Here is a 22,799-nt window from a genome sequence, read left to right on the forward strand (position 1 = left end):
TCTGGGTCGGCTCCCGCGTGCCCCCCTCTAAGTGCTCTCTCTCTCTCTCTTTTTTTTAAACAATTCTCATTTTTTTTAAAGCGTGGCAGAATAGGGATTTTTGTTTATTTTGTCTTATTTTAATGTTTATTTTTGAGAGAGTGCAAGTGAGCGAGCGGCAGAGAGGGGGGACACGGGATCTGAAGTGGGCTCCACGCTGGTGGACTGACACCAGCGAGCCCAGTGTGGGGCTTGAACCCACAAACCGTGAGAGCATGACCTGAGCCAAAGTCGGACACTCAACCAACTGAGCCACCCAGGTGCCCCTCCTCCCCACCTTTTTTCTAAGTTTATTTATGTACTTTGAGAGAAAGATCGAGAGAGCGCAGGGGAGGAGCAGAGAGAGAATCCCAAGCAGACCCTGTGCTGCTAGCACGGAGCCCGACACGGGGCTCGATCTCACGAACCTTGAGATCATGACCTGAGCCGAAATCAAGAGTCAGATGCTGAACCGACTAAGCCACCCAGGTGCCCCGTAAGTGCTTGTGTTGTGGGGTGAGGTCTCTGCTTTTAACACTCGAGGCCGACCCTCCCTCCAGCAGACTGCGGAGGGACGATGCCTCTTCTCGTGCTGTCTGTCCTGAGGAGCCGCGTGCGGGTTCCTTCCCCTGTGTTGGAATCTTGTGTTTCTGGTTCCTTTTCTGTGTCGTTGCTTCTGTCCGCAACCGTCCTGCTGTTTGATGACCCAGTGACTGCTTCTCAGCCCCTTCACCTGCTGGCACATGAACTTAAAGGCTCCGCAGCCTGCTTTCCAGAAGCGGGGGATCCTTGCCTCGGCTTCCCTGCTGCTCTCCAGGCCCCCTTTGCCTCCCTTGATAGACTTTGGCCGACTTTCCTCATCCCACAGCCTGGGTCTGTGTCCCTTGTGCTGTGCTTCTAGGACTTTATCTGGTTCTGTCTGCGTCACTTGACCCTACGGGTTAGCAATTACAACTCACTTTTCCAGCCTCCCTGGGTCCCTGGCGGCCCACACCCTGGTTTATTTGGCGGTTCTTCTGAAATTACATTGACGAGAACTTCATTGTTCATCCTAACTACAGATTTATTGGCGTTTCCCTTTTATATTCTGAAAGGAATTCTACCAAGATTCTGCCAAGGAAGGAATGCGTTTGTTGCATTTCATGCTTAGCCTTAAAACACTTGACGTGCTATTTGCCCAAGAATGTTTTAGAATATGCCCTTTCTTAATGTGTGAGGTCGATTTAACACGTCTACATGTTTGGCCAGGGGGCACTTTGCCCAAAAAAATGCATTTTGAAGGGTCAGTAATTCCTAACTCACCAGTCGGCCCCTCACCCTGACTCTCAGCTGCTTCTCCTCTCCCCCCACCCGACAACCAACTCTTAGATAATGTTTTACTCTGCACGGAATTGTCCCGCGACCCCCACAGAGACCATCCCTGTCTACCTAGACATCCTTGTGGCTCCCAGTTGACTGGGTCATCCACCTCCAGCATGAAGAGAACACAAAGATGCTTTCTCTGGGCACAGTGAGCCGCTCGGAGAAACACAGTGCTTGAGTACCAAAGAACGTTCTTTCTTTTTCCACATCACATCCGGCCATTACACACCCATCCGCGAGCTCCACGTTTTCTCAACACCGTACCACCGACGCCCTCAGACATTTTCCTGGTCCTTATTAGTAAAATGCTTGGCCTTTTATTTCAGGAGTTTCTTACCTGAGTTCCCAACAGACCGCTTCATTCTTACCTAGAGGCTTCGTGGTGTTGCCATCCAAGGCAGAACAGTTGTTATAAAATAGCTCCCGGGGCGCCTGGGTGGCGCAGTCGGTTAAGCGTCCGACTTCACCCGGGTCACGATCTCGCGGTCCGTGAGTTCGAGCCCCGCGTCAGGCTCTGGGCTGATGGCTCGGAGCCTGGAGCCTGTTTCCGATTCTGTGTCTCCCTCTGTGTCTGCCCCTCCCCCGTTCATGCTCTGTCTCTCTCTGTCCCAAAAATAAATAAACGTTGAAAAAAAAATAAAAATAAAATAAAATAAAATAGCTCCCTACTCCCTGGAACTTTACCTGAAACTTACATGAAGACCCCGGGGTCCTAGTGCACCTTCTATAAGCAGTTTATAAAATACGATTTCACGTGGACACTTGTTTTCTCCAGCTGGTTTCTAATCCCCCTGATGGAAGCATTTCCTGTGTCTGCTTGGATTTGCGGGGCCTGGGTTAGTTCAGGACAAAGAGACTGTGGTTTCAATATAACGATGATGCCACCATAGTAGACAGATCAAAACCTCATTATTTTTAAAGTGCTTGCCACAGTGGAAGGGTCATAGGATTACAACTCGTGGTGTCTGATAGAACCTTGTGTCCTAGATTGTGAAAGGTCGTCTTTTTAATATCTCTTGGATGTTTAACATTTTGAACAGGATTACATGCAGAATGTTCATGGTAAAGAGATTGATCTTCTGAGAACCACTGTGAAAGTCCCAGGGAAGAGGCCACCCCGAGCCACGTCGGCCTGTGCGCCCATCTCCAGCCCTAAAACCAATGGCCTGTCCAAGGACATGAGCAGTTTACACATCTCCCCAAATTCAGGTAAGCTCGCAGCGGACGTGCCGAAGAATCCAGCGTGACGACGGCAGTAGATGTCGCTGGTTGCAGGAGAGTGCGGAGCCCTTGCGGTCAAGTGAGATTTTAACCATTAACGTTGTACGTTAAGGCTTAGAAACCTCTTCGCTTCTGTGGGTGGTTCTGTGACTGCCAGCCAGCACCTGGTGCCATTTTGAGTCATGGCCGCCCAGACCAAACCACGAGGTCCTCCCCTAGTTGTGTAGTTGAAAGTCGAGGCTCACATATGATCGAGGATTCGGGGGCCTTGTAAAATACGTAAATTAATCGTGCGGATATCAAGGGTTGGTATTCATTTGTGGCGACCCAAGTGGATAAAAGAAGGAGAGCTATTTGGAGCAAGATTTCAAGGAAACTGTTGGACCTATCTAAGATTGCCGTTCTCTCGGTTTTGTATGGTAACTGTTGGGTCATTCTTTAACACAACTGTAATTTTTCCTGTTCTCTTTTAAAGGAGCATTTGCTTTTTAACTCGGGATCAGAGAGCGTGTTTTCTCAAATTTAGACGTGTTTAGAGATTCCTGGCCTTTGTGTGCAATTGCAAGCCATTCAAAATGTCATGGGTCGCTTTTGTTTAAGAATCTTTGCAAATGACTGCCCCCGGCTTTAACCTTCTGGTGATTATTATCAGAGAAAAGGCTGGAGTCCTCCTTCTGACACGCTTCAACACATGGATTTGTTTTCCCCAGCAAAAAGTCCCTTTCTCCTCTCTAACCTACATCCAGTCTTCTCAAAATAAATTATGGTTATGCGGCACTTTCTAGCATATGTCTTTGCTTCTTAAAAATGCTGCATTTTCCCCTTTCTGAGATGTTAAGTGCTTTTAAAGAGGGATGATGCTAACCCCACGGTTCTGTGGCATAAATGTGGCATTGGTTGGTGAAAGCAGGGTAGGAGAAAGGGGCCAGAATTGGAGGCCATAGCTTGGGCTTTACTTCAGGATGCCAAGTGGTGTTGGACAGCTCACTCAGCCAGGTTTTACCACCACATCAGGTCGATCTTGCCTGGCCTGCCTACCTCACAGAGATGTGATGGCAGGTAAGATAACGCATACGACAGTTTTGGGAAACTCATAAAGTACAATACAGGCAGCAGCCGTTATTACCAATCAAAACAAAACTGGGCTGGGCTTGCCATCAAAGGAGACATCAGTTCATTCCAGAGTGGTGACAAGGTCTCTCAGGACCTGCTGACCTTCCTTCCGAGACATATATGAAGTTTCCCTCTTCAGGGTGGTGTGCTAATGCTGGGATTAGAAGAGAGAAAAGAACCACCCAAGGGAAAACAAAAATTCTGTATTGAATGAAAAGCTAACGTCTTCACCACTTTGTATTTATTAATTTACTCAAGACATATTTACTGACCACCTGTTCTGTGCCAGGAATGGTGTGTGCTATGGATACAGGGTCCCTGATCCGCAGAACTTCTGCAAGAGGCGGGCCTCTTCAAACCAGCTAATTTTCCACTTCCCCTTGTAACCCATCGTGTCAGATCCACGCGTTTATTTCTTCAAGTCAACAAACGTGTATGGCATTTCTGATGTATGCCAGGCCTGGTCCTGGGCCCTGGGGACGCAGAAGGTTAAGACGTCATCTCTACTCTCCAGAATCTCACCCTCTGGTGGGGAAGACAGACGAGCAGACAAGGTGGCACAAACGCAGTGCCACATAGCAGGCCACGGCAGGAGTACGTACAGGGGCCTGCAGGCCCAGGGGTGATGTGTTCAGCGCTACCCTAGGAGACGGGGCAAGGCTTCAGGGCTGGGGCACCACCTGTGCTGAGTGTAAACAAAGGAAGGGAATTTGCCAGGCATTAGGGTGGGAGAGGAGCCTCCGAGGTGGAGAAGTTGTGGATACGTAAGGTTTGCTGTTTAAATTCCTTAACCTTGAGACTTGCATCCCATGGTGCCACTGCTCGTTTTCCTAAGGAAAAATGTGACATTTGGTAAACAGAAAGTACAGAATGCCATTTAACCATGTCCTGTCCCATGCGGTAGGTTATGTATGGCGTGGGCCTGGGTTAAAGGAGTGTTTTTCAGTGCCCCCATTTCTTTTTAACGCCCCTGCCTTGGGTGGACGGGAGGACGCGGGGAAATGCCGAAACCCCTTTTCCACACTCACAAGCCCAGTTGGTTACAGCGCATTCTTTCAGCCCTAAGCCAAGTTAATTCCTCTTTTTTTTTTTTTTTTTATTTTCTTAATGTTTATTTATTTGTCTAGAGCAGGAAGGGGAGAAAGCACGAGTCGGGGAGGACAGAGATAGGGGGAGAGAGAATCCCAAGCAGCCTCCACACTGTCAGCACAGAGCCCGAAGTGAGGCTCAGACTCACAAACCACGAGATCACGACCTGAGCCGAAATCAAGAGTCGGACACTTAACGGACTGAGCCACCCAGGCGCCCCGCTAAGTTAAGCTTTCTTAAAGGGAGCCTGCTTGGTTTTTCCTCTCCTTTGCATCACAAGTGGGGACGAGGAAATGGGGGTGTGACATCTGCAGGATCACAGTGCCCCTTTGGGGGAAGAAAGGGTCTCGTGGTCATGGCACGCTTGTCTTAGCGTGCAGGTGATGTCATCGGCGGGCGGCCCTCCATTCCCTGCTTCCCAGGTGCTCTCTCACCTGAACACAGCAAATTTACCTGGCAGTGAATTGGCGTTACACTTACGGGGTGGACCACTGGCTAAAAATAGGTATTATTGTAACTGTTGTAGAGCTCTTGGCCAAAGAACTTCCCATGTGCTTAACAGTATCCTTCTTTACAACTCCTTTGAATTTTGCTGTTTTGTTCTAGAGCTCCGAGTTAACTGGTCATGGTTGCTTCTTTTTATGCTGTTCCTTTTTATTTGTTTTCTTACCTCAGTGCTGTTGGAGTAGATAAGTGTCTTGTGCGCCTTCCCTTCTAGTAACTTTTTCATTTTGCACAGACGTGACACTTGCGTGTCCCTAAATCTTTGTGCATAACACTTCTTGTCTTAGAATAAAGGTCCATAAGTGAAGCGATTCAGCCAGTGAATATAAACACTCATGAGATTCCTGATATACATTCCAAATTAATTTCTGGAAAGGTTTTGTTGTACAAATACCCTACCACCTATAAAGTGAGTTCCCATTTCACCCACACACACTTGTGGCATTGCTATTATCATTTTTAGAATCTGTAGTAATCTGATAAGCAATAAAAATATCTCCTGCTTTATTTGGATTTCTTCAGTTAGGACTAAGGTTGGCCATCTCACGTTTATTGTCACAGGTATTTCTTACATTGAAATTGTTTAGATGTCGTCTTTTCCCTTTTTTGTACTAGGTGTTTGTCTTTTTTGATCTGTAAGAACTCTTTATATATTGAGGATATTAGCGCTTTATAATACATTCTGCAGATAGTTCCCCAGTTTATTATTTGCTTCTTTTTAAATTTTATGGTCTTATCTGCAGGTAGAGGTTTTCCCCGTTTTTAATATATGATCAAAATATATACACAGAATCAAATCAGAAGTCCTTTACTTCTGTGGTTTCTACTTTAGATATTTGGAAGGCCTCTTGAAATCCTGAAAACAGTTAACAATTCACATATGTATTTCTGAGTTTCACAATTTTATTGCCTGTTTTTGAAAAATATTTAGCCTTCATCTTTAATCTGTTTGGGTCAATTATGTGCAAGAATAAATCTAATCAAACTTTTTATTCAAATAGATAACTAATTGTCCTTTCTGTGTTGAATTGTTTTCTTATAACTGTATGTATCACCTTTATTGTACAACTAATTTAATCAAATTCACCATGTTTCTGGACTTGAGACTCTATTCAGTTGACCTACTGTCTCCACATGATGTTATCATGTATGGGTTTACCACAGTGTCTCAGATTCATGACTCAGTCTGTTATCTGGTAGCAATATTACTCGTTCATTTTATTGTCGTTCTTGACTGTTGCCACTCGTTTATTTTTTCCAGTAAACTTCAGAGTAACTTGAGACCTTCCCCTTCCCCCCAAAAAAGAATCCCACGGTGGCTGTAACTGGCATTGCTTCTAACCTATCAGTTAACTGGAGCAACTGACTACTATGTTTGAGTTTCTTGTCGTGGAACACAGGTCTTGCCCAACTTACTCAAACTTAATATACATCCCTCAGTAAAGTTCCAGGACTTTGTTTAGATGCATCGTGCGGATCCGTTCTGTTCATTTTGGGTGATGTGTGAAGCTGATCTTTTTGGGGGGTGGGGGAGGAGGGTGAAGGGGGCTGTCTATTCTATCACCTACTTGGCAAGAAATAAGAAAGCTCCTAATCCTTATACTTTTTATCTCCAGCCGTCTTCCTGAACTCTTGTTAGTTGGAGTGTTTATTCAGATGTCTGTCTTCATTTTCTAGTATACGGTCATAATGCATCTCGCATTTCAAATATTACAGTGCCTCATTGTACGTCAGTTTGGTTTTTAGCCTTTACATCCAATGTCATGATTTGGGTACTTTACTGCTTCGCTTCCTGTTTCCTGTACGCTTCATCTTCCATTGTTGTTGGGTCTGTCGTGTGTATGCCCAGTCCTGATGAGTGGTCTGGAGACTTGGGGCAGTACAACGCCTTCCCTCCAGGGGCCTTGTACTCCACAGTGGTGGCAGAGGAGACAGAAGAAACAGAAACAGATAAGGCCATTGAAGTTGGCGATCCATGCTCAAAGGACAAAGGAGGCAAGGGGCTAGAAGATCACTGGGGGGTGGGGGGGGCACGGAAGTCCTATGTTATTCCTGGTGTTGGGAAATGCTTTGCCAGTCTTGGAATGTTGACCACATTTCATACACGAGAATGCTGGAAACGTGATGATCTTGATGTAGGGTTTTGCCCTGGGCTCGGGAAAGAGGAGAGAAACATGTCGAAGCAGCTCCCTTGCGTACTAATAACTGAGCTCACCAGTTGAGCAGAGTAAATGAGCCTTCATGAAGGTGGGGTGGCCCCACGCTCCTGTCGGGCAGCTGTGGAATGCAGGCATGGCGGGCTCAGGGACACATTCCGGAAGAGCCGACCCTGGGCATCCCCGCCTCCAACCTGATGTGGATGCTGATGCTTGAAAGAGAAGGGAGCAGCTTGGGAAACTCAGAGCTCTGCACAGTCACAGAGAAATGTAAATAAATGGCAAGGAATGTCCACTATGACCGTGGGGGACATAACTGAAGGGCACCAGCCTGCCCGTGGACCCTGTGCTGTCGATCTGAACTGAACCTACCCGTCAGCATGTGCCACACCCGTGTCCAGAGGCCGCAGGGAAACCCCTGCATCGGCCTGATCGACCCTCAGGCTCTGACTCATAAATACGAGTACAGACAACCAAGAGGTCTGTGGAATCCAGCAGTAAAAGCAAACAGGGACCGAGAGAAACAAAAGGACCAGTGATCCTAGAATAAAGGGAGTGATACTGAGGGAGAAGGAAGGAAGAGATTAATTACTGTTTTCATAAAATGCAACAAACTAAAGATTATATGAAAAACCTGGGGGGAAAGACTTCTTGCAAATTAAAGGAAAAAGATGACAAAAATCAGAAATTCCGTAGATAGGTTAAATACTATAAAGAACATGGCCAAGGATACCATTGGTGACGTAGGTGTGCAGAAGAAGACATATGTTGGCGTCTTCTTGTCCGAAGAGCCTGGTATGAAGCTGGAGGGGACAGGAGGCTCTGAAAGCTCAGAGAAAATCCCAGAAAGCATCCCAGGTAGGAGGAGAGAGCGAGGTTACCTGCCAAGAGACGGAACTCTTCTGGCCTGTCGCTTTCTCAGCGCAAACACCACGTGCTAAAAAGTAACGGAAGAATTCCTTTCTAAGGACCCATCACTTAGGGGTGGCTGGGTGGCTCAGTTGGCTAAGCGTCCGACTCTTGATCTCAGCTCAAGTCACGATCTTGCGGTTTGTGGGTTCAAGCCCCGCATCGGGTTCTGCACTGACAACAGGGAGCCTGCTTGGGATTCTGTCTCCCTCTGTCTCTGCCTCTCCCCCACTTGCTCTCTCTCAAAATTAAATAAAAATAAACTTAAAGCAATTAAAACACTAAGGGCCAATCATTTTGAACCTAGAAGTCCATATGCAGGGCCAAACTACTATCAATCAAGTATGAAGATAGAAAAGAATTGTTTTAGATGACGTACAGGAATACAGAAGCCAAGTGACTTTTTGAAAAATCCGCTTAAGCATCTACTCCAGCAAAAAAGAAGAGGAGGAAGAAGAAAAAGAAGAATCCAGAAGATACTTATTCAGGCCTGGTTAAGTCTCCCCCTCCCCAGGGAACCCTCCCCCTCCTCCAAGGTCACTCACGCAGGATGTCTGTGGCGTCATCTGTCTTTTCCATTGCTTTGGCTTGGGACCCACTCGGCCGTTCTAATCCCAGGCCACATTTTTGAGAATCCACCCAAATGTAATTGCAGATATGCTTCCAGAGAAGACCGTCAGATGTCCGGAACTGTTTTCCGGCCTGAGTTATTGGCCAGGCTGGTGTGGCAGAATGGTATCCACCGATGACGGAGTGCAGACTCCTATCAGGTCCTTAAGTTCCTCTGACATTGAAGTAGACAACAGGACAATGTGATGGCCAGCGGTCGGGCCCGGGGAGGCAGAAACACTAACTTGAGTCCCACCTTCACCATCTCGGGACCTTGAACAGGTGTCTCTGCGAACGTCAGCTTCTTCCTCATCGTTACGGTGGAAAACGGGCCCACCTCCGCTCTCGTGAGGGTAACACGCCACGTGCTGCCTTTCCAAAGTGTGGCCCAGGGCGAGTCTCCAGAAGTGTCTCAGGAACCCGTCATGACAGCTGTGCTTGTCCCCGGTGAAGAAAAGGAAGAAATTGTGGAAGTAATTTTTCCTACGTTTTTTTTAACATTTATTTATTTATTTATTTATTTATTTATTTTTTTAAATTCTTTTTTTTTTTTTTTATTTTTGGGACAGAGACAGAACATGAACAGGCGAGGGGCAGAGAGAGAGGGAGACACAGAATCGGAAACAGGCTCCAGGCTCTGAGCCATCAGCCCAGAGCCCGACGCGGGGCTCGAACTCACGGATCGCGAGATCGTGACCTGGCTGAAGTCGGATGCTTAACCGACTGCGCCACCCAGGCGCCCCAACATTTATTTATTTTTGAGAGACAGAGCATGAGCGGGGGAGGGGCAGAGAGAGAGGGAGACACAGGATCTGAAGCAGGCTCCAGGCTCTGAGCTGTGAGCACTGAGCCCGACGCGGGGCTCGAACTCACGGACCGTGAGATCGTGACCTGAGCCGAAGTCGGCCGCTTAACCGACTGAGCCCCCCAGGCGCCCCTGGAATTCATCTGTTTCCATGCCACGCACTGTTGTTTCTGTAGCCTCTGTGTAGTCGTTGTGGGTTCAACACCGTAAACCCGTGCCGCCTGCAGACTGCGTGCCCCCTGCAGTGGCAGAGCGGTGGGCAGAGAGGCGCTCTGCGGGGCTTTCCGGGATCTCCGAGGGCCCTGGGCTCGCGGGCCGTGGCCCAGCGTCTCTTTTTTCCCTGCCACATCTGGTTCTGAGCTGCCACATACCTCCCTGTCCTGAAAGGGTGTCTTTGTTGAGTATTCGGGACCACGACTGTGCTTTACCGCACCGGGGCGACGCGTGGGCCTTCGTAGCGGGGGAGACCTTGCCCCCTTGCCTCCCTCCCTCCGCTCCTGGCCCCCGGCGGTTTCAAACTACGAAAGAAAGCCGTCGGGAGGGTTGAGGCTGCTTTTCCGGGGTGGGGGGCGGGGATCTGGACGTGTTTTGAGTATCGTGCCGCCGTCGACATCTAAAGTCTCCGCCATGCTGTTTTCCTCCACACTTCAGTAATCAGGACATCCAGCAAACCCATAAAAAACCAAACTAATAGCATGAATATTCAGTGACCTAGAATACTAATTATTGTCATGAATATTAATGTGATCGGACTTGCTTTTTCCTCTCCTCTTTCTCTCCCGTCCTCTTTCTCCCTCTCTCCCTCTCTCTTTTTTTCCACTTAGCCGGCTCTAAAGATGGGTCATAATGAGAGCATTTAAGAGGGAGCGCGCTCTCCGCCGTGACAGGGACTGGGGTAATAAGGAGAGCTTGATTAACGCGGTGCACTTGGGGGAGAGATGAGAGGCTTCACGTGGGCCTGTTCGGGGGAGGCAATGAGACACCGGCGGCTCTGTTACTGCTCCCGGAGATTAATGAGGCCTGAGAGTGCATTAGGAACAGTGACAAAGGTTTGATCTAATGGGCTCAGTCATTTTTCCTTTGAGTGACAGACGCACAGAAGTAATTGGCTGTGCAGAATGGCAGCTCATTGGCGGTACTTAAGGATACATTATCCCCGTTGTGTGGCCCACGGAGGCTGTTTATCAAAACTGCTCACACCGCAGACGCCGAGCCGCTAAGCTGCTGTTACGGCGGTAATAGCTATTACCAAAAAAAAAAAATAATAATAATAATAACGCAACATCAAAACCCGATCCGTTGTTGTCTCATAGAAGCAAAGTTTTTCTTTGTTTAGTTTCACATGGTCCGGTGCCGGTCACGTGCGTCTCCCGGTCTGTCGGGCCGCCCCTCGTCAGCACCCCGGGGCTCGCTTCTCACCGCGTGCCGGCCTCCGTCACCCCTTCCTGTCGCACACTTTGGACTTTGTTTACAACGTTCATCCTCTGATACATAAATCGGGCGCCGCCGCTAAACCCCCTCCTAGCCCCTTGGTAGAACACTTGCCTGATTGGCTGAGAATTATTTCTCGAAAAAAAAAAAAATCCGAACAGCAGCATCCCGTGATATCTGCATCCGTGCACTAGGGTTTACCGGGAGTGGGTTTTGATGGCTATTTAACAACCCGTTATTTTTAGGGAAAGGAAGAAACGTTTTGTGGGGTTTCTGTTAGCTACATCTGTAACTAAAAGACGTGAAAGTTATCATTTTATCCTTTAGAAGAGCCCGGACATCTGCAGCTTCTGAGACATGCATTCTTATTGCTAGCTGTTTCTGTGTTTATACGTTTCTCCCACTGAGGTTTAGGCAAATATCCGTTCTGTTGCTTCTGTCATTCTTCCAGGCGTGGACCGTTAATTCTCTGTTATCCCCTCCCAGTTTCGTGAGCTCACAAATTGTGTTTTTGTTGAGTCCACACTAGTGCCCGTCACCCGCCAGGCGACATCTAGGAGGTAACCATTGAGGATGAGCACTGTTTGCTTTCCCCCGCCCAGCACCCTGTGGGCAGGACCACTGGGGACAAGTTCAGGAGCCTGCCTTCCATTTTTTGGAAGCCGTCTTCAATTATTTGAACTCTAAGTGGGGTGTTCTTTTCTGTAAGGACTGCCAAAAGCACCTTGATCGTGATGATTTCAGTTAAAAACCCTGGAAACGCTGAGCTGTCCGCTACTCTGGGGACAGACACACCTATAAGTAAAAGAACAGGTTTGGAAACTTTTTCTCCCTTTCAAAAGTGTGTGTGTTTGGTGACGAATAGTGTTTCAAGCTGGACCAGCAAATGGTCGGCATTTGAGAGAGGGGCGGCGGCGGGGGGGGGGGGGCAGGGGGGGCAGGCGGGGCCAGGAAGGACCTCAGCCATCAAGAAGGCGGCTGAGTGCCGGCCTGGGCCTCGGGAAGGAGCCGTTCTGGGATAGAGGGGAGCCCACGATTGGCCCCCTTACTACGTCCCCATCCCCACACTGGCAGAGGAGGATCTTCAGGGAAGTCATGACGCTTGCCATCTCCCAACCTTGTGGCCCAGTGTTTCATGGCTTCCGCTCATATGGAGAACGTTTGCCTTTCTGGAGTATTTCTGGGGGGTGGTAAAACCCAAGGACATGCACAGCCAAGCAGTTCACCTCCACGCCACTGACGTGGTTTCTCTGTGAGCACCGGCTTCACGAGGACTGGAAGGGAGAGGGAAGGGGGCACTTCGAAAGTAGACCCACATGACCACCTCGGCCTCCTCCCTGAAAGGGAGAATAAATGTAGCGATAGCCAGAGAAATTGGCTCTCAGAACGGTGCTGGCGAGTCAAAATGGATTTCGTGCAAAGCACATACTGTATTTACCAAAGAAAGAAGAAAGAACATCTCAAAGACGGAACCGTTATCCATCGCCAAGGAAGAAAGCGAACGGTTGAGTGTAGTGGTTGGGAGTATGGAGGGCAAGGTACGGACGTCTCAGGCGTTCTGTTTCACAGAACCCTATTACACGAATGCTGTCATCATATTTTGTTGCTTAAAAGAAAACCTTAGTTTTGTTTTCCTCCTTGGGGTGGCGCCATACCTCGTTACCGCTGCATCGCACGTGAACTTGGCCGTGTCACCCATAGGAGTAACGGGTCGTAGCCAAGCGAGGTGCGCCTTGTGTAAGCCAGCGCGAGGAAGCATGGTGACGCAGGTCTCCATCAACACCTAGGAGTCTGTAGCGGCAGGTGTTCTGAAGCAGAGAAAATCGGGCAAGACGCAAAGAGTGTTTTTGCAGCGACAAGCATGGTGCCTGACGACTGGGATAGACAGACTTTGCCTTTGGAAAAAAAAAATTTAAGCCTGTTTCTAAGTACAGTCACTTAAGTGAGAACTGACCTTCTGGTGTGCTTAGTATCTTGGTCTTGAATTGTCCCAGACAGCAATTGGGACATCCCCCGGGGTGCAGCGCTAGCCCGGAAGCGGGGGGTGAGCGGGCCCGCGGGTTCCCTGGCGTCCCTTTCTTCACCATCAGGTTACACCAGCATCCACACGGCTTGCACCGTGTCCCAAGCACACGATCTCGTTTATTCCTTTCCTTTTATAAACTGCGCCTCTGACCCCTTGGGCGTAACTGGTCATAATACTTCGGGGATTTGGGAAGACCGAGGGGTGGGAGGCGCGTGCCTGCATTGCCCCAGCGCTGAGTGTGCACTTGGGTTCCCGCATCGTGAGGAGGACGATACCAGCAAGACACAGGCGTGAGCAGGTGACCGCGAGGAGATGCTATCACGAGAAAAACGTGAGGGAGACAGACTCTTCCGAATTTAGAGACAGGCAAGTTTAGCAATGTCACCATTTTAAGCTTTTATTAAAAAATAAACGATAGAGGGGTGCCCGGGTGGCTCAGTCAGTTAAGTATCCAACTCTTGATTTTGGCTCAGGTCATGATCTCACGGTTCGTGAGACCGAGCCCTACGTCAGGCTCTGTGCTGACAGTGCGGAACCTACTTGGGACTCTCTCTTTCGCCCTCTGCCCCTCCCCCACTCATGGTTGGTGTCTCTCTTTCTCTCCCAAAATAAATAAATAAACATAAAAAAAATTTTTAAATAAACTACAGAGAGAAGGAAAAGTCACCAATGGTGAAATTAACAAGCGCTCCTGTCTGCAGAAGCTTTTCCGTTTACCCGGCGCTTCACACAATGCGGTCTTTGTATCATTCAGCCATGTGAGATATATTCGTGTCCTCGTCATTAGTATCACCGTTTCTCCTCCTCCTCCTTCCTTGTCACCATCGCTGTCATTACATCCATTTTACAAATCGTGAGCTGAATTGTTTTCACGATGCCTGGGTTCCATCTTCCTCTAGCCCACTGGCCTAAGAAAATCAGCAACATGTGTCAGGCCACACGTCAGAAGCCAGGAAGATATTAATGCTGTTTGACTCTGTGATGACTCTCCTGGGATTTTATCCAGAGGAAAAGTGTGACTAAAAGATGTCCTTTGCAGTGTTGTTTACACCAGTGAGAAATTGGAAACGAAGCGATCCGGAAGTCGGAAAGTAGCAGTATGAAAACCGTGTTAGATCAGCAAGATGTTACGTATCTAAAATTATTCTAAAGATGATGGGCCCACATGCGAAAATGGTTAGCGAGCCGTAATTAAGAAGCAGAATCTAAAATCACACCATTTCTGCAGCCGCCACTAAGAACATTTGATGCTCATGTTCAACAGTGAGTTGCTCTGTGACATGAGATTTGGGTAGACTTCTCGTTTATCTCACTCACTTTTATCTACATAATTTTGCCAGATAAGTTTTAAAGACAATAGAACTGGCTCATTTTTTTCCCCCTTGGCATCATGAGTAGAAGAGGGAGAAGTCAGAATAAAATGAGCTCTTTCCACATTTGAGGAGATAACTGCGAACTGGTCCCAAGACTTGTCATTCTGAGTGTGGCCACGCGGTTGTGTTCGGTGGCAGTCACACTTGCTGTTACCGCCCAGTGTGGACCCCGTACGTGCTTTCTTCCCTGGTGTGGAAGACACATCACAAAAAAAAGATACTCGGTAATCTCAGAAGCCCACGATTCGGTCTCAACAGTAGATGTGTTGAATGCACCCTTTCACAAAACAAGTGTCATGTTACAACAATGCAGAATCCTGGACGCCTACATCTTTAAGACACCGAATGTGTCCTTGGAAAAAAAATCCTCTTAGCCTGAAGTCTTGGTTGCCAAAAAGGAGGGCAGATTTCCAATGCAAATAGTGAGGCGAACGGCCCTGCTCATAGGCACTTAAATCACCCGTATCTCACTTTTTATGGTAGTGTTGTGAATTATATTCTTTTTGGGTTTATAATTAGAGGACGAACAGATGGCGAAGGCCTAGTTTGAAGTGGCGTGGCCGTTAGAGTAGCCTCCGCCGTCCTGTTCCGGTTCCAGCAAACTGGTCTCCCCGCCCACGCGCAGCGGGGGTCCACGCCCCAGGAGGTGTGCAGGGCAGCCTCACACCCAAGCTCCCAAGCTTTTGTAACATCAGAAGCCAGGTAGGAATGAGAATTGACCCAAGAAAGCAGTCTCTATGGGGACGCCTGGGTGGCTCAGTCGGTTAACCATCTTTCTGTGGCTCAGGTCATGATCTCGCGGTCTGTGAGTTCGAGCCCCGCGTCGGGCTCAGTGCTGTCAGCTCAGAGCCTGGAGCCTGCTTCGGATTCTGTGTCTCCCTCTCTCTCTGCCCCTCCTCTGGGCGCGTGCACGCTCTCCCTCTCTTTCTCAGAAATAAACATTAAAATAACTAAATAATCCCTGTGTGTTTCTGAGAGTGAGGACTCCAAGGGGGGAGGGTGGAGCTCCCATCAGTCCTGTCCTGTAATTATGATCTGTTTTTAAAAGGTCTGAGACTCCACAGAGGACACAAAGGTCTGGTTTATACCCACGCACTCAGAGACCCCTCCGTGGCTCCCGTGCCCCCCTCGCTCGATGCGCAGGAAACTTCAGTGATCGATCACCTGTCGCCAACTGCTGCTCTTTCTCTGGCTGCGTAACCGATCATTCGGACGCCAAGTATTCTTTTCCCAGTTCGAGCCTTTGGGCAGGCCCGGCTTGTTCGTGAAGACGAACCAGAACGGAAAGTGCAGCGAGCAAAATTCTGTACTTAAAAGAAATGTCTGTTGACGAATCTTTATTTGAATGCTGTGAAAGACCTTATATCTCAGAGTATATTTTTAAAAAACCAGAGCAAGCTACTTTTTATGTAAGAAGCCTATAGCTTAAAAGAGGAATGCTGTCTTTGATGTCATTTGGCGGACGAAAACATCCGCGTTCAATAGAGACCCAGCGTCTTTTTCAGGCTCGTTTGAGACCAGTTCAGGCAACACACTGATCTTCATTCAGATATAAATGCCGTAGTCACTTTGAAATGCAAATTGTTTTCAGAAAAATAGCATATGGTGGAGGTAAGTACCTTTTCAAATCAACTCTTACACTTTAGGGATGTAAGTAAAGCCAGAATTATTCTTTGGGAAGAATCTGGCGCTTTTGACACATGGAAGCTCGCGCTAATCAGGCCGGCCCGTAAGCACACGCATATCCATATCAAGGCGATGGGGCTGAGGCCCCGGGATTAGCATGGTAATGGAGCTGCCCCCTGCTAATCAAGGCCAGCAGCCAGCTGATCCGTAGATGGGGCATTGGAGGAGACCCTCCTTCTGAGTTCAGAATGGGCCAGGTAGGCGACCCTGTGTTTCCTGGTAATACAGATGATATTCGGGGGAGGCAGATCACAAACAGGTCTTTTCGTGTCCCCCCCGCCTACAGAAGCACCGTCTCCTCCAGCGAAGGGCTGGGCCCCTCGTTGAGGGTTGAGGCCAGTGCACCTGTCTCCTTGTCCCACTCAGCTCTGTCTCTCATGCTCGCTGACCTGACCTGTGTATGCACAAACCATTCAGATGACCTACTTTTACCCTTTCGGGGGGTTGGGGAGACGTCGCATCACGAGAACATACACAGAAAGCGCACAGTCCTCAGTTACAGCAGAGCCTGCGGGTGGCCGCCCTGCTGCCCCTCTTCACACACGCACGCTCCCGTGAGGTGGTCACCGCGCTTTTTCTCCCGCCAAGGCCCGCGTTGCCTGTTGGCCGTGGGCCGTCGGGCGGGCGTCCCGGCAGTCGGTGCCTGGTCTCTTCCGCACGTCCTTTCTGTGAAGCTCGTCCTGTGGTGGCCACGTCGGTAGCTCATCCCTCCCGCCCGGTGTGTGGGGCTCCCGTGGTGGGCAGACACCCAGCCAGCCCCGGTGCGGGCCGTCCCGAGGGTGACGCTGTGAGCGTTCTCGACTGATGCCAAACACAAAGAGCCACCTTGAGAGAGAGAGAGAGAGAGAGACTTGGTATCGGACCATTCAGGGGACACTTCACGTGAGGTGAGTCCCTCAGAAGGGAGTTGGGGTTGTCCTGGGACAGTGTGAGACCCCTCTTCCCATACCATTCTGGAGAGAGAGGCCTCCGTCTCCCAAATCTAAAATAAGCCTGCAGTGTCCCGCGGAGTCTGTCCGGAACCTTCCAGCAGGTGTTCTCTCCCGCCCCTCTTACCTTCTCACGGCCCTTGTGTTCCTTGGCCTTGTGTCTTTGGCCACATGTGGGCTGGCCCGGTACAGCCATGTTCTAAGGCGCAGACTCTGTTTCCTTCACTGTGCCCGGCACACGGCATCCCGCGGGTCCAGGGTAGGGAGACGGGGAGGCCTAGGAGGTCCGTGCTAGGACGGGCGGCAAGCCTCCACCCCGCCGGCAAGTTAAGGAGCCAGCCTGCCTGTATCGGAGATGCCAAGAGTCCTGGCCTCAAGTGAATCCTCGCGGCCGTAGCAGGTGCCCAGAGCATCGGCCTTGTCATGCACCAGTTTCACCAAGGGCCAGGGAACGCCAGCACGCACACTGGGTTGCATTACAGCAGAGGAACCCCAAGTTTCGGAAACCCCAGTCTTTTACAGTGGGAGACACGCAAGCCTGCCCGACCCCGTGCCGTGGAAGGCGATGCCGTTACCCCGGACGGTAAACACACCTGCCCTCCTCTGGAGGCAGACGTGTATCCCTCCCGTCCAAGTCTGTTCACTGTACAGACGTCCCTGAACAGATCACCGACAACAAAAGGACACCAGTGCCTGTGCCCCACCACACGAAGAGACAGGAGATCACGGAGCAGTCTACGGGCAGTGGTGGGGCGGGGGTCTGGTCGGCACTGGGGGCATGGAAGGCAGGGATGAGGCGGAGGAAGGGCAGGAGAGAAGAGACGGCACCCCTCCTCCCACCCTCAAGGAGGCCGCAGCTCTGGTGCATGTCCCTGGGAGGAGGGGGGAGTATCCCATTGGCTTCCTTTTAAGCCCTCTTGTCCGTTGACCCTGGCTTAGAGCTTAGCGAGACCTGCCTCTTGTCCCCAAGAGAGAGGATGTTCCAATCCAGCCTGTAGAGTCTGTCCCCTCCAGGGACACGCCGCCACGGCCACCAGACAAGTGGTTCCCAGCCACGTGCTGTGTTCTTCCCCGGTCTGATAGCCACACTCCCGGTTTCTCAGACACACTGACGGAATTCTGCAGCAAACGGACGTGCGTCGAGGTGGGCGCCTGCCGGAGCCACTCAGCTTGCCCGAAGCCTCGTCCTGCACTTGAGGCCCACTCTGACTGCGTTTAGCACAGTGCTCAGGTCACACTTGCATCCCAGGTGGCCTTGGTCTTTGATCCTTAACTGCCAGGAAATCCGAGAAGTCATGGGCATCTTTCCCAGCTGAGAACCCCAGATCCTCAGCCTTAATTAATAACTTGTTAACGTGAAATGAATTACCATCCATTCAAAGATGCAGCCCTCGAGTACTTGGAGAGAAAATAAAGTGATTTTAAGCATAGCATCTCCCTTACATGCTTCAGAGGTATTTTCACAAGTGGTGAAAACATCTCCCTGTGTGGTGACACACAGGGCAGACATCGCTGGATGCGCACGTATGAAAATCTAGAAGCAGGGGACAGCGTTGCCTGACCGGAGACAATTAGTGACATTTACTCAGGAATAGACGTGAAATTACGCGTTAGCCTTTGTCGGATGGCCTGAGTGTATAAAGTGACCTATGATGCCGTAATTAGATTGTGAATCTGTATAGTCATTGAAGATATTCAGGAAAACACTTGGGGGTTGTTGCTTTCTTGGACCAGCGGACTCACGCAGAGCAAGTAGAAAGGCCTCAGAGAGTGACCACTGGCCCAGGACCGCTCACACGGGGTGAAATGCTCCACGGGCCACAGCAAGCCAGTGAGACTGCTTTCACGGGGCTGTGACCAGTCTGCGGGCCACTGGTCTGCCTCAGAGTTAAAACCTGTGTCTTCATGTATTTACATTTAAAGGCACGTGCCTGCTTGTGTCGATCCCCAAGCTGTATGTTTAGGGCAAAAACAGTATATTTTTTTTTAACCCTTCATAACTTTTTTGTTATGTCACACAGTTCATGGATCTCTTTTTTTTTTTTAATGTTTTTATTTATTTTTCAGAGAGAGAGAGAACGAGAGAGACAGGGTGTGACCGGAGGGAGGAACAGAGAGAGAGGGAGACACAGAATCCGAAGTAGGCTCCAGGCTCTAAGCTGTCAGCACAGAGCCCGGTGCGGGGCTCGAACGCACGAACCGTGAGATCATGATCTAAGCCAAAGTCGGACGCTTAACGCACCGAGCCACCCAGGCGCCCCTCATTGATCTTTTGTTATTTGATACTTGGAAAAGTTTTCACTGATGTTAAAATAGAATGTTTATGAAAAAGAGGTTTCCTCTCTTGAGAGAAGATCGGAAACGTTTTACTTCTGAAATGAGATTCTTCTTACGCGTAACTGAAAGATTTCATAGCTCGCAGTTGCCAAAGATGAGGATTAGATGGGCTGCGCGGGAGGGCGGCCAGGTGCCCTGGCTGCCACCTTGTCAATTCAGAGAGCTCGGGCACGACCCCATTGCTGCCAGATAGTAAAACAAGTTTCCAAACAATGCCAGAAACCACATATTTTTAGAAGAAATCTCCCCAATCTTTAAAAAAGAAACCATTGCGTACCTAGCAGAAGTGCGTCCGTGAACTCACCCCAGACTTCTGGCCCCAAGTCTATGGATCTGTTTTAAGACGTTACTTTTGTGATTATGTGTCCACAAACATGCAGTCCTGTGGCCAGAACTCAGTCATGGGGTTTAGCTGTAGTCCCAAGAGTTGGGACTTGGGTGTGGTTGGGACAAGGACCCTCACAGGCGGGAGGGCCCTAAGGTTCAGCTTTCTGAAGAATTTTGTACAGCTGCATTGGGTCTCACACCAACTCCACAATCAGACACCAGGAGCGCACAGTCTTGCCAGAAGGTTCTTCACCCCGTAGGCCCCAGTTCGGTTCCTGGGGGGGTCCCCTCAGGAGCCAAACTCCCAGCAGCTTTTAATACTGAACCTGTGCTTAAAATTTCATCTGACAATGGGGCGCCTGGGTGGCTTGGTCGGTGACTGAGCATCTGACTTCAGCTCAGGTCACGATCTCAAGGTCCATGAGTTCGAGCCCCGCGTCAGGCTCTGTGCTGACAGCTCAGAGCCTGGAGCCTGCTTCAGATTCTGTGTCTCCCTCTCTCTCTGCTCCTCCCTTGCTTGATTGCTCATTCTCTCTCTCTCTCTCTCTCTCTCTCTCTCTCTCTCTCAAAAACAAATAAACATTTAAAAAAAATATTTCGTCTGACAAACAGCCGGAAGTTTGAAAACCGAGAGACCAGCTACAGATACACGAGCAGCACCATCAGGTAGACTGGCTTTAGTGTGTCCATTTCAAGGAATCTCCTCTCCGCCTTCTACAGTGGCTGTTTGGCCTGGAGACGAAGAATTTGTCAACCTAAGAGCAGCTCTTTGTCACATACCTCCGTTAGAATACCGCCTGTGTTCCTGTCAGAGGTCACACTGACTCCGCTGTGCTTGTGCACACAGGTCCCTCTGGAGTCCTGTCACGCGTACGCAGGGTCAGACGCACTTGGAGAATTCCCTCTGCCTTTGGAGGGAAGCGTGTCAGGAGCGGTTTAGGCTGGTTGTGCTCTGGGAGCCACACTCCCGGGAAAATGAACAAGGGAAGTGTCCTGGCGTCGTCGGCAGAGACCGTGAACTTGTGTTGGTTTCCCCAGCTGCTTTGGCCTCGTGTGCGGAAAGCTGGTGTAAGGTGATGTCTTGTGGGCAGCTTGCACACTGGGTCGTGACGCGTCACAGGTGTGAACGGGCAGCATAAGGGCAAAGGATCATCTCCTTGTGGATTTTGGCAAACGGCAGGTGCGCCTGCGGGCGGTTCGGGCTCGGGGGGCCTGGTTCAGCAGTGGGGTGGGAATTCGTGGCGTCCTCCCTCTTTCCCTTTCCCCCTACCGCAGAAATGTTGGCAGTGTCCTTGAAGCCCCTGTCTGCTGAGAATTCACGTGATGACGGCGAATGGCTTCAAGGGCCCCTGGGGGGTGGGGTGGGGGGGGGGTAGTCCCAAATGTGGCTCTTGAGTGGAGGTGTATATGAGGGTACCCGAATGGAAGAGAAGGCCCAGGGTCAGAAGCTGTGGGCACCAGGACTGGCAGAAATGGCACAGAGACCAGGCAGGCCCAGTGGGAGCAGGAGGGGGGTACCCCAGCAAGGCTTGGGGACAGCCCACCCCCCGCAGCAGCTCACAGAGGAAGCCTGGTTCTACACACACCATCTCACACCCCTTGCGTGCACCTGCTTCCCACTGGTTGAGGCCAGTGGGTGCCTTCCCAGGAGAGCAGGGCAAAGAAAGGGTGCGGCAGGAAGGTGGCAGGTGGACCCGGGTGTGGACATGGGCTGCCGGGGGACACCCAACGGGAGCAAGCTCGTCGGCTGCCCAGACGCTGCCCTGTTGTCATAGGGATCTGGCCAAGGACAAGCACATCCAGGAGACTGCTAAGGGCACCCTGAGTGTGGCGGATCCCGGGAGGAGCATGCGGTCTCCCCCTTAGCGCCACCCCCACTGGCCTGGGCTGCTCCTCTGTGTCTGAGATGCCGGACACCTGGCCCCCCTCCCCAGGCTGCTGTGGGGATCAGTGCCGGAGCAGGTGCAGGACTGCTAGCCAGCGCCGTCGTTCGGGATATGTGTTTCCAGGACTTTAGGGTCTGGGCGAGCCTGAAAATCAGAACCTCGGTGCTTAGGAGGGACATGGTTAAACTGGCTCCTGACCCTGTGGGTAGACAGAGGAGCCTGAGGTGATGAGGAACTCTGGCCGTAGGTGTTGTTCCACGTCCATAGTGATTTCCGGGTACCTGAGCTCTAGCAGGTGAGCTCAGAATTACCTGCGGATCTTCTGAAAAGACAGGTGCCGGGGCCGGGCCTGGGAGTCTGCATTTCTAACGTGCTTCTGAGCGATGCTGTTGCTGTCAGGCTGAGAACCACGCTTGGGAAGATCTGGGTCCGTCTTTTCTTCCTTTCTGGAATCGGGCAGACCTGCCTAGGAATAACTTCCCTTATGACTTTCCAGATGCGCCCAGTTCAGTTAACAGCCTAAAATCAGCCTCCTTTCTTAAGGTAGAAATACACTTTTTTGAAGCAAAATCTTTCATGTTCCTCGATCACTGGCTCGTTATGTTTGAGTAGATGATTTTGTGACTTTGCCATGCTCCGTGGGATTATGATCAGGGTGGGGTCCGTTGTTTGGAGTGGAGCCCTGGTCGCCACCTCCAGTGCAGCAGAGGCACCAGAATCACCAGGTGCTGTTGGAGACGTGCATTCTTTGAAGCCCCACCCCCAGACCTCCCGAATCAAAATGCAGACATTTTGAAGCCTGTGTTCAAAAAGCTCCACAGGTAATTCTGGTCATTGGCCAGAGTTGGGAACTACTAATCCAGCCTATGTATTTAAAATCCTTTGCTATGAAAACCTTCTATTAAAGCAATCGAGAACTTAATTGGCTCTAAACTAAAACAGTCAGGGGAAAGTTGAAAACAAAACAGACTTTGAAAGTCTGCATAACCCGACAAACGACTTCGCTCCCAGCAAGGTG

At 50.1% G+C, this 22,799-nt stretch overlaps 1 protein-coding gene across 10 annotated transcripts in view; it reads left to right on the forward strand.

Annotated features, from left to right (window-relative positions):
* The window catches only part of AGAP1 (ArfGAP with GTPase domain, ankyrin repeat and PH domain 1), a 553,979-nt gene that overhangs the window by 361,332 nt on the left and 169,848 nt on the right, over positions 1-22,799 (forward strand). For all 10 annotated transcript variants that reach the window (XR_007149568.1, XM_047846407.1, XM_047846411.1 and 7 more), the window contains one exon: positions 2,421-2,589. Coding sequence is in view for 9 of the 10 variants with exons in the window: in XM_047846407.1 (XP_047702363.1) it covers positions 2,421-2,589 (169 nt within the window). In the remaining variant the exon portion in view is untranslated. The remainder of the gene's footprint in view (positions 1-2,420; positions 2,590-22,799) is intronic.

Source organism: Prionailurus viverrinus, unplaced genomic scaffold, assembly GCF_022837055.1.
Source record: "Prionailurus viverrinus isolate Anna unplaced genomic scaffold, UM_Priviv_1.0 scaffold_39, whole genome shotgun sequence".
In the NCBI taxonomy this organism is placed as follows: Eukaryota; Metazoa; Chordata; class Mammalia; order Carnivora; family Felidae; genus Prionailurus; species Prionailurus viverrinus.